The following is a 12,119-nucleotide window of genomic DNA, read 5'->3' on the forward strand; positions in this document are numbered from 1 at the left end:
ATACTGAGAACTTTTAAGGTAAAAAAACTTTGACCATTCCTGACAAATATTATGAAAAATTCGATCTTAAATTCATATGCTGCTCTAGACATTTATGTTACTATCACTTGGACCAATCTTTTACTAAACACTCACAACATTCCCATGGTAAATCACCAAACTCAACGCCAACGACAATCGGGTCTATTGATACACGGGTCACTGATAGAATTCTCACTGAGTGGTGAGAGTTCGATTCCTACTGAGCGATATTTACGGGAGTTGTGAATAGTGATTATGTACGGGTGGTTTCAGCGCCCACGTGAGCACGCCCGTCCCCATTTATTCCACCGAGATTTGTACACATCCTGGATCTCTAGTGGGTTCACTGTGCTCCTCTTTCCAAAAAGCACCAAACTCAACCCATATGTCAAAACTCAACTCCCAATCCCTTTAACCACCTCCATCACTTTCTTCTTGATTGATTATAATCACAAGCATCATCACAATGTTACATAACAAGAAACCAAATGCCCAATGCACGTAATCCCTTTCTTTATACATCCCGCGCATACTTTTCCTGTGGGGCCCTCCCAAGTCTCCCTCAAAACTTAAAACCTTTCAAGAACAGCAACCATCGCGTCCCATTTTTGTTCTAGAAGAAAAAGCAAAGAAGGAAGAGGTGGAGAGTTTTTTTGGATGAGGCCACTGGCGGTGAAGTTACCGCTATGGTGGGCAGTGACTTTACTGCTTATTCTCACACCCTTGTCTGCCATGGTAGACTCCGGGACGGTGCTGAAGCTTGACCGCCTCCTCCCCGGCGGGATGGGCCTTGAGGCTCTTAGAGCGCGCGACAGGGCTCGCCATGCCCGTCTCCTTCTTGGTTCCTCGCCCCCCGCTGCTGCCTCTGTTGTTGATTTTCCTGTTGAGGGTTCTGGGGATCCCTACACCATCGGGTATAGATCTTTGCTTCTTTCTTTCTTTTTTTGTTGGATTTAGTTTTGTGGAGTTTTGATCAGTGTTTCATGGGAAAGTTAACAATTTGTGGCTTATGGGTTTCCATGCTCTGCATTGTTATCTTGCAGATTATCCCTTTCTCTTTGTTGAAAGTTTGATTTTGGTTTTTATTGTTTTCTTTTATGTGTGATTATCTCATTGAGTTGGCGCAGCATTGTATGCTCTACTTCATGGCGTTTTCAAAGTTGCTTTTTATTTAATATGAAATGCTGCCTTCTTTTATCTGTTACTGTTGATCCTGTGTAATTTGAAGATGTCAATCTGCCTGTTTTTGAGTTTTTCAAAGCATGGGGTTCTTTCTGTTTTTCTTCTCTCAAGAGTAGGGGTAAGGTTAGTCTGTTTGATGTTGATCTGTTGAATTTTGTTAAACACTGATTTCATTTGTAGGCTCTACTTTACGCGAATAAAATTAGGGAACCCACCAAAGGAATTCTATGTCCAGATTGATACTGGGAGTGATATCTTGTGGGTCACCTGTGAGGCCTGCAATGGTTGCCCCACTAGAAGTGGACTCAATGTAAGACCTTATTTTAAAATCTTTCTATTCTTTCTGAATTGTAAGGAATTTTTAATGCCAAGCTCTCGATTTGATTTTGAATGTTGATATTTTTAAATGGTATGTTGAGTTTATGATGGTTGATAGGGATTCATTGATTTGTGGTTTGTTGCATTGGTTGCTTTGCAGATCCCGCTTGAATTTTTTAATCCTAGGGAGTCATCAACAGCATCACTGGTCGGTTGTTCAGATGTGAGATGTGGTTCATTTCTCCAGATAGGAGAGAAAAAATGTGCCACCTCAGACTTCCCCAGCCCGTTATGTGGTTACAATTTTCAGTACGGGGATGGCAGTGGAACATCAGGATATTATGTCTCTGACACAGTCCATTTTGCGACGATTGATGGGAATGAGCAGATGACGAACTCTTCAGCGGCTGTTATTTTTGGGTAACTCTCTACCTGGAATTGTAGTTCTAATCACATACTGTATTTGTTTTCAGTTTATTTTTCCAAGTTTGTAATAAGATGAGGTTGTGAAAGATGAGGTTCATTGAATTTTAAGGTCACATTGATTAAGCGAAGAGTTGCAATCCAAATTTTATTTTTGTGAAGTTCCAAGATCAACTCTATAGGCATGTTAGGCAACCTACCATCCTTTGTAATGCAAAAGGTTGGGTGATTAACGATAAACATACTCTTATGTGAGTATTGTATAGAAAAGACAGCTATGATGGATATACAGTTATATAGTAACTGCATGATTACAAATGCAAATATTCATTTAAATTTGGAATAGGTTTAATAGAAAATAAGATGAGACTCTATACTCGTACAGCTGGACTTATGGTATTGCTGCCACGGAAATAAAATAACTAACATTTGTTTTAGGGATAATCATGCTTAAGTTGATGACATTCAAATCAGATTGACACTCTTGTAGAGTTGCATCTCTCTTTAATCTGATCAAGAGGTGACGGATTCCAATTGTTGTTGGTTATTGAAGACAAATAGAATGACTAAAAGGACATGGATGGAGGTGATGACAAAAAATGAGGACAAACATGTAAAAGAGAAGATGCCTTATAGTGCTCAGTGGAGAAGGAGAATACATTTGATTGTCTCAGTAATTTTATTAAAAGTTCCATATATATCCAACCTCTTATATGTTGCCATTAAGACTTTATTCTTAATGTTGGCCATCTATGGGGCTGAGCATAATGTATCTTGCACTTTGAAGTGTGCTTCTCCTTCAAGTTTCATCTTGGATGGAACAATGAGAAACTTCAATAATTGTTACAGAAGAATTTGCATATGACCTCTTCTACATTGCAATTAACCTTCTTTAGCTATTGTTGTTATTGGTTTGCTCATGAGATGTCACTTCAGAAATGTAACAGTATCCTCAAATTGGATTGGTATGGATGTAATTTGCATTTCATTTCCCATTTTTTCATCTGTTGGATAAAAAGATGAATTTGGGGCTACATTCTTCAATCAAACCCATTTCATCCTGCCAAAGTTTGAATTTCCCCATGGACCATACTTTCTGCCTTTAAATTCCTGACCTCCATCTTTTTGTAGTATGGTTGAAAAGTTCAAGTATAAATGCAAGTGAGAACAAAAACACAAATAGTTGTGTGTGTGTGTGTGTGTAGTTTTTTTGTGAAAGTGGGGCAGTATAGGAAAGCAAATCTGAGACATACTCACTTTTGAATTGGAAGAGCTTCTGTACATTAGTGCCCTTATATATATATATATATAAATCTGTAGAATAGGAAATATTGGAACTTCCAAATAAATGATACTGTGGGTATCAGAAGAAGTTTCTATTTTCATCAAACTTAAGGGACTATGTGAAAGGAAAGAAACCTTGAATCAGTTAAGCTTTTATATAACCATTAGGGCATACTACAACCCAGTCAAACTGCCAATTTAGTAGACCTACTTTATTTTTCTTGGAATCAGCTGTTCCTATTCCATTACCGGAGAATGTGGCAAAGAGACACTGCTGGCCCATTGATGTATAATTGACGTCCATGCTGATTATTTTCATGTGTTATTCATTTGTTTGAAAGTAAGAACTTGAAGCTAAACGCTGTTTGTTCTTGGAAGTGCTTTGCATATTATGGTAAAAATTCCTAATGAAACTATATTTCTTCTAGTTATATACAGTAGCTTAACCTTGAATGTTGATGATATGGTGATACACTAAAATATTCATTGTTTTTTATTTCATTTTGAAAGAAACATTTTCATGAAGGTAATCTGTGTGTGTTTAGTAGTGCATCGAATTTAATGAATAGAACATCAATAAATCGTTAGAATAATTATATACTTTAGCTTACACTTAGTTAGACATTGATGATATGATTATGAATGATTGTGTAACTTCTCATCTTGTGCTGTTGATACTTGATAGTAATTAAAATTTGTAAAATTATTTCATGAATGATAAGTGAATGATGTGTTTTTAACAATAATTTAATTAGGATAAGCATTGATATGATTTTGACACAGATGTAGCAACCTACAGTCTGGAGACCTTATGAAGTCAGATAGGGCAATTGATGGGATTTTTGGGTTTGGACAGCAGGAGTTATCTGTCATTTCACAGTTGTCCTCTCAAGGAATGGCTCCAAAGGTTTTCTCTCATTGCTTGAAAGGCTCGGATGACGGTGGTGGCATATTGGTGCTTGGAGAAATTATACAACCAAGCATTGTTTATACCCCAATTGTTCAGTTGCAGTAAGTTCCTTTACATCAGCCATCTTGCTGACTGCATATATTATGAGTGGGTAGACATACTTTATGCAGTTTAATTGAGAATAATCAAATGCATGACTATATTTTTGTTTTACATGATTTTCAATTAATAGGAAATTATTGATTCCTTTTATGCTAAGTCATGTTCCTTTTCTTCCAAACTATCCTTGTCATGATTCTAACTGTTATGTCAGTTCTCTGTCATTTAGGTAAGGCATATGATGAATGGACATCACTGAAAATTCGTTATACAATTGGAAGAAAAGTTATGATAGTTGCATGGTTGAAGTAGTCGAACATGAAGTTTGATCTTAAATGAATGTGGAACCATCAGAAGTTTGCTAGGTAATTTGAGAAAAATGCCCCTTGCTGTTCTAAACTGCTGTCATTGGTTGTTGTAATACAGGGGAAATCATAACCAACCAAATGATGGAAGTATTGGAAACAAGAAGCTACTAGGAATGAGTATGCGAATAAACTAAGATTGACTATGTCAGTGTTTGGCTGGACTGTCCAAGTATCCAGACTCAATTTAATAGCTAAATCAATGAAAATGGCTATTTATATCAGCTCAAGTAGACTAATCCAACCAAGGAAAACCATAACCAAACAAATGACTGTGGTAGTAGAAAAAAGAATCTAAGATGGTCTTTTACCGAAAAGTGGTGTGAATAAACTAAGATTGACTAAACCGATGATTGACTGGACTGGTCAAGTAATTAACTCAGCCAGACTCAATTGGATTAGTTAAATCAATGAAAGCTGGTTGGTTATATTAGCTCAAGTATACTTTGACCGAGAAAAACCATAACAAAACAAATGATAGCAGTAGTGAAAAAGGAAACTTTTAGATGATCTTTTAAACCAACAACTAAGAAAGGGCAGTGCTAATAAATAAAGGTTGACTAGTTGAATGGTCTAACTTACTGGTCAAATAATTAAGTCTGCCAGACTCAATTCAACTGGTTAGAGAAGTGAAAGCCTATTTAAATCCACCATTCAAATAAGATCAAATGAGTTAGTTAAGTCAATTGGAGTGAATCACATAGCTCTGTTGCCATGGATTTGGAAATTGCTTGTTAAAACTAGTGCCTTGGAAAAGAGCTTTTGGTTGTATTTGGAGCCAAAAGTGCTTTTGTTGTTTATTTTCATCTGGAAACTCTCTAAAAGTTTTTTTTTCATAAAGGTGAATAGTAAAAATTATCCAAACATATAAGTGTTTTTCCCAAATTTACTTTAAACTTCTGTGTGCATCATACTTATTCGGCTAAACTAATTATTTCTCTCAATTCAATGCTCCATGCATACCATAATAGATCAAACATTTTAATTTTGAGTTTATATTAGGATTCTCATTTTTAATTGGTTCATGAAAATGTAAATAACTTATTTTTAAAAATTTTAAGAATATCTGTGAAGATAACATTATAGAATATTGAAGTTACTAAATTTTATTTTTACATATTAGTTTACCTTTGGTGTTATGTTTTTACTATTTTCCAAACAACCTATGTGTAACCAAAACTTCAATAATTGAATAGCTCATTTGTAGATCAAATAGCAGTGCTAAAACCCCCCTTAATTTGAGTCAAACTCAAGCAAGTCATGTTGGCCTAATTAATTTAATTAAAGCAGGCTAATATGATGTGCTATCAAAGGGCATAATCAGATTAAAAGCCAAATAGAAAATTGAGGAGAGCTATTATCTATAGTTGGCCTTTATGTCTTAAGGAGAAACCTGAGAGGTCATGGCTTGCCTTTGGAGGATGTCAGCCCTTGGAGTTCACTTATCTCTGTCCATTAAATTAGTTTACTCTCCATTAGACCCCAATTTTCTGTTCTATGGTTGTCTTTCCTTGGCCATTGATAAGATCCTTCCATTTAGCAAGCCTTTAGGAAGATTGTTCACAATGGATGCTTAGGTGACGGAGATAAGGAGAGTGTACTAATCAATGACATGCTTTGAAGGGTTGAAAACAAGTGGACATGTTAAGGTTCCCAAATGAATCAAAAATCAAATTAATTGAAGTTGGTTAAATCCTGCATCAGTTGGAGCTAGCAGAATGAAGGCAATAAAATCAAAGGACTTTGTTTGTGTGTGCAACATTGTTTGTATATGAATTTCTTTAAATGTATGTATTACATATAAAACAACCATGTATGTTTTAATTACACCTATGGCCTTCCATCCTGGTTGTGGAACAATACTAAACTACTTGAACTCTTAGCCTACAATATTTAATTCAACAATCCCATCAATGTCTCTGCCTATCCATGCAACAAGTCCATTTGATCACCATTTTTGGGATCATCTGTAGGCTGTGTTGTTAATTTAAACCTTATTTAGATTAAATTCGGCATAAGATTGATTTGGATTTAGATTTATTGTGTTCCATAAAACTTTATCAATATAATCCTATGTTAATCAATATTTTGGATGTTGATTTGCTTTAAAATTTAAAGTGGAGTTAATCCTTTGATGGAAAAGATTATATATAGGCCAACACCAAGGGTCTCAACATGAAGCATGGACACGGTGGTTTTGTCGATGTACTGGTGTCTTGTCAGCTGACATGGATATGTCGTGGACACGGTCGGACATGGTGTCCGGCATCCTCTAACACGATAAAATATAATTAAATAATATGAACACCTCTGGATACTGCCAAACTAGGTTTTTGGTGGCGAAGCTTCACTCCAGTAGCGGAGATAAGTTAAAAATGACCATAAATAAAGAATGGCTGTCAGAACTCGCTTTGCCGGCATCGGAAAGCAGTTAAATCATCCTTAGTTTATAAGTCTAGGAGGGAGGTTTTAGCTGAATCTTGGACTTGTAGAGGTTGGGGTTGAGATCTTTGCCGGCATGAGGCTTGTGGGAGGATAAGAAGAAAAGAGGAGGGGAGATGATGGGAGGTGGAGAGAAGGAGAAAGGAGCTGCGCATGAGGAGGGAGACGGTTGTTGTAAGGGTTCTAGGGAGGTGCCTGATTTGACATCTAGGGTTTCCCTCAAGATCAATCCTGCCCGTTGAATTGCTGTTTTTTTTTATTTTAAAAAATCTTGTCAATACCAGTTGAAATTTAGTCTTTATAAATATAATGATTTATTTATAATTTTATTGGAAGATATTATGAATTGAAATATCAAATTGAAATAACAAATTTTATATTGTTATAAAGGTTACTGTAACAAATTACGATAGATTTAGTTTAAAGGTTACTTATATTTAAATAGAAATACAATTATTTGCACTTAGAAAGGGTATTTTACATAAAATATGTATATATAATATTTTCTTTATTGCCATGTCCGGCCATCCCATGTCCTTAATTTTCAGAAATTACTGTGTCATTGTGTTCATGTTATGTCATGTCCTGTATCCGTGTCCATGCTTCAATGGTCCCAATCTATCATTTTTATAAATACCCTATCCATGCTGTGGTCTTCAACTATTGAGTTTAGTGTCTTCAAGTGTGAGATTGGACATCCAACATTCTACTTATTCAAATTGCTATGGTCGGAGGTATATGTCCTTGTTTCTTGTTTTTGTAGATGCTATACTCTATTAATTTTGCTAACATTTGTTTCATGGCAAGTAGTTAAAATAACAAAACCCTTCTAGAGATATCAATGTATGAAATATTACAACTTAGAGTGGCATAGCTTCTATAAACTTCTTCATTTTAAGACCTTATTGTTCTCTTATATTGATGTTCGCCATTAAGTAAGTCTTGTCACTTTCATCATTAGGTAAAAGTCTACTTGAGATAAGTTTAAAAGAAGATAATGGTGGTTAGCATTTTGTGCACATTTTATTTAGCTTTAATTATGCTAATCTGATACTTTTCCTGCATCTTCTATACATGTATTTATACAGATATTATTTCTGCATCTAGTGATTGTCTTTGCTTTTGATTGTCAGGCCTCATTACAACATAAATTTGACAAGTATTGCGGTCAATGGACAACCTTTGCCTCTTGATTCATCATTTTTTTTAACATCAAGCGCACAAGGAACCATTATTGATTCAGGAACTACATTAGCTTACCTTGCTGAGCAAGCTTATGATCCTTTTGTTAATGCAGTAAGTCAATGCAGCACTCTAATATTCTTCAGTTTAAAATGCTGTATATTATAAACTTTTCATTGTTACAAGAAAGAAACATTTTCATTACGAATTAGTGGTAATTATTTCCTTTGTACATTCCACACATCTGAATTTAATCTTACAGATTTTTCCTCTTTGTGTATTGCTTACTAATTTGCATTTTTGACTCACTCATGCTTCTTTCTGACTCTGGATCTTCCTGTTTTTGTTACTCCTGACTAAAGAATCATTTCAGCAGACCCATGTTCTCCTTCTTTTTCTTTGTTTTTATTAGTATCATAGGACATAGCCCTCTAAGTCAGTTTCTGACGCTTTACTACTTTATTTTTTACTACATTTCTATCATTTGCTCTTAAATCCATCATTACGATTTTTTTGACATTGGTGGCCATTCCTGTTCAATTATTGGGCTCGATGACGTTAATGTGAAAGAAGAGATTCTTTTACATTATGTTCATTTTGGTTTCTTTTTCAGCTTATGTTAGTCCTCTGATTATACTTCTTAATATCGCCTTTTTTCAGGTAACTGCTTCCGTATCATCATCCGTAAATACTCTTATTGTTAAAGGAAATCAGTGTTATGTTACATCTAGCAGGTCCTGGTTTATTATTGAAAGTTGTCTTTTAAACGTTTGATCTTACAATTAGTGCTTTCTATGAGTTTTAATTATTTCTCTGATAAATGCCTTTTATGAGTATCAGTCCTGAAGAGGCATTTCCTTCTGTCACGCTGTATTTTGAGGGATCTGCATCCATGGCACTTAAGCCGCAAGATTACCTCATTCAGGAAGGCCAAATTGTAAGTTATAGTAACTGCTTTGTAGCCCTTATGCTTAACATCATTGTCGGACACAGAATATTTCTTGCCATTGCATTAGCCATCTGGCTTTGTATCATAAAGCATATTGCTTCAGGAATTAGTACTGTCGAAACTAAAGTTTTTTTTCTTTAAAGATGTTAATTAATTTATATGTACCTTTTACTTGAAAAAAAGGCATATATTGTGGTGATGCTGTCAACCTGGCAGCTCGTCATCATGTACTCCAAAAGTATTGACATTTAATGCCGAAACTTCTTTGATAATCTATTGTTGTTCTATTAGATATTACTTGTTAGACCCAATTGCCTTTGTCTATTTACATACTTTATGATGTGTATTATATATTGTTCAATAATCTATGATTGTATTATTTTGTTCCTACAGGATAACGCCCGCATATGGTGTATCGGCTGGCAAAAGAACACTGGTACGGGGGTAACCATTTTAGGAGGTTTGTGAATCTAAACCTTTTCTGTAACTCTGCTTCCACTTTGACAACTACTTATGATGTTAGTAAGACTCTATGCATGTAGTTTGTAGGGGCTAGTATAGTTGTATGTTGAGCAAGAAAAAAGTTCTTTACAATTATTTTCATTGTTCTCCCTTCTCCCCTCAGAATCACATATTCTGATATTTGTAGAGCATCATTATTACATTGTTTTGAGCCATTCAATTATGTTGACAATATGAGGTGAGGTGATGAAACCCTTATTCTTAATGACCAGGAGGTTTTCTTATCTCCATAGGTATTTTAATAGTTTACAAGACTGTTATGCAATTGTCCATCATCTAAATAAGTAGTTTTTAGATGCTGATTCTTTGGATTAAAGCATAATTTTTTGTAGATATGGTTTCTTAATATTGAGAAATTAATGTACCTTCATCTAAGTGATGTTAAGCCTTAGGGCTAAAGGCTAGATAGAGCTCTGTCCTCTTTAAGTATAGCTTTAAGGGTCTTCATCACACTGTTTACTCTATAGTTACTATTGGAATTGAATGAATAACACTGACTAGGTTAGTTTATCGCCTAGATGATTAGTATCTGCCTAACAGTATGATGATGATATGATTGTTCTCATAAACTTTGTTATATGTGTGGGAAATTGAATTTGCCTGCTTAGTGATGCCTTGATAAGCGGAGACATCTAAGTGGCCATTTGATTGGTCCAAGACTCTGGTTGCCTTCTCATTGCTGTTAGAATCTGGTTGCAAACTATGTATTCCTTTTATAGAAGACACAGTTTAATGTTAACATGGCAATCAGATACCATATCTGGGTCGTTTATATCAAGTAATCATTGGAGATCTTTTTGATGCAATCTTAAACGCTACGTTAACGACAGTTAAATCATTTACTATGTTGATCTTTTACTAATGAAAAAGGAATGTAACATGAATAAATCCTTCTTACCAATCCTTGTTACTACATTTGTAAAGACGCATGTATGAAATTGTTGAATACATTGGGTCTATTAAATGCCACATCTGGTTGCTTGTGAAGGTTAGCAAAAGACTTTGGTAATTTGAACTGTTTTATACCTTTTTTGTTTATAAAAAAACTTGCCATTACAAAAATTTTACATTAATGAGAAATGATGAGCATGAAAAACAATATGACTTACTAAACAATGTTAAAAATGCAAATGTATAAATAACTTCTTGTGTGTGATATTGTATTTCTGTGTTTGTTTGGCAATAGGCCTATCTTTAGATTAGCACTATTTTTGAGAAGATCCAGCTATTTTTTACATGATAACATTCTTGTTTCATGTATCATGTGGTTTTCTTTGCATCATAATTTACCTCTGCATTTGTTTGTTCTTTGCAGACCTTGTTCTAAAGGATAAGATTTTCGTGTACGATTTACTTAATCAACGCATAGGCTGGACAGACTATGACTGTAAGTCTAGTGAACACAAAAATTGCTGATCTATCTATTCATCTTAGAAGGAAATTAACTGATACAGGTTCTTTGCCCTTCAGGTTCATTAGCTGTCAATGTTAGCACATCTTCCACCAAGACGGAGTTTCTGGATGCTGGACAGCTTAGTCTTGGCGGCTCATCACATCGTGCACATTTGAAGCTACTACCTACATGCATTGCAGTTTTCCTTGTCCATATTCTCATGTATGCCAAGCAATACTTGGAGCATACACAAATGGCGAAACTCACATACATAGGAGGTTCACATTCCATCCTTCATTGATTTTTCAGAAATATTAATCGTGCCCTCCCTCTATTTAAAATTCGTGGGCCGGTTATTATAAATGTCAACCGACTTATATACAATTCATGTATGCAATTATTCTTTATTAGTTATCCACCATGCTATCACATTCCTTTCCTACACATTAAATGCCATTGCATATTATCTGGGTAAACATTTAGTTACAGGTTAATGAAAGATAGGCTCAGACCATTGGAACAACAGCTATGGCCTTGAAAAAATAAAGTACTTTGAGAAAAGCAAGATGGAGCGATAAGTGCTTGTTTTTGCAGCAAGAAGTTGCTGCATTTGCTCAAATTGTTTCAAAGAGAAACGAATCACTGGTACGTATTTCTACTGGTTTGTGTTGATCAATCTATTATTTCACTTATATGGCCTGTTCAAACTCTGAACATCAGATAATGCGATACGGGTGTGTGTGTGTCGTATTGTTTATTTTCATCTTCATGTCGTGTCAATACTCCTGTCGTCTGCTTGCTGCGGATTGCGCGGCTATTGGTTTGTGTTTGTTACCATGTGTTCGTAAGAACACTTAGCCTTTTTGTGTGCTAGTTGCAGGTAATTGGAAGGGTTAGAGTTTGTTTGCATTATTACATTCCATCTTTGTTCCTTTGGTCATAATATTAGTAGTTTATATTGTTCTTTTACCTTTTACACTTGGAATTTAAATTTCTCGACACATCTGAAAGTATTTTGATGGTTATTTT

At 35.1% G+C, this 12,119-nt stretch overlaps 1 protein-coding gene across 1 annotated transcript; it reads left to right on the plus strand.

The window, feature by feature from the left end:
- Positions 1–613: 613 nt before the first annotated feature.
- LOC120278229 (aspartic proteinase 39-like) lies at positions 614–11,877 on the plus strand. The gene is made up of 10 exons (XM_039285174.1): positions 614–935; positions 1,384–1,513; positions 1,682–1,941; positions 4,012–4,239; positions 8,178–8,340; positions 8,887–8,960; positions 9,067–9,163; positions 9,569–9,635; positions 11,013–11,084; positions 11,168–11,877. The coding sequence occupies exons 1-10, from the start codon at positions 679–681 to the stop codon at positions 11,389–11,391; spliced, it is 1,572 nt and encodes a 523-aa protein (XP_039141108.1). The 5' UTR covers positions 614–678; the 3' UTR covers positions 11,392–11,877.
- Positions 11,878–12,119: the final 242 nt, after the last annotated feature.

The sequence above is a fragment of the Dioscorea cayenensis genome, chromosome 15 (assembly GCF_009730915.1).
Source record: "Dioscorea cayenensis subsp. rotundata cultivar TDr96_F1 chromosome 15, TDr96_F1_v2_PseudoChromosome.rev07_lg8_w22 25.fasta, whole genome shotgun sequence".
NCBI lineage: Eukaryota > Viridiplantae > Streptophyta > Magnoliopsida > Dioscoreales > Dioscoreaceae > Dioscorea > Dioscorea cayenensis.

Bases quoted from the DNA above. Each gene is read 5' to 3' on its own strand.
- LOC120278229 (XM_039285174.1), top strand. From the start codon at position 679: ATGAGGCCACTGGCGGTGAAGTTACCGCTATGGTGGGCAGTGACTTTA. The intron at 4,240-8,177 runs GTAAGTTCCTTT...TTTGATTGTCAG, and splicing joins ACCCCAATTGTTCAGTTGCA to GCCTCATTACAACATAAATT. The intron at 9,636-11,012 runs GTTTGTGAATCT...TGTTCTTTGCAG, and splicing joins GGGGGTAACCATTTTAGGAG to ACCTTGTTCTAAAGGATAAG.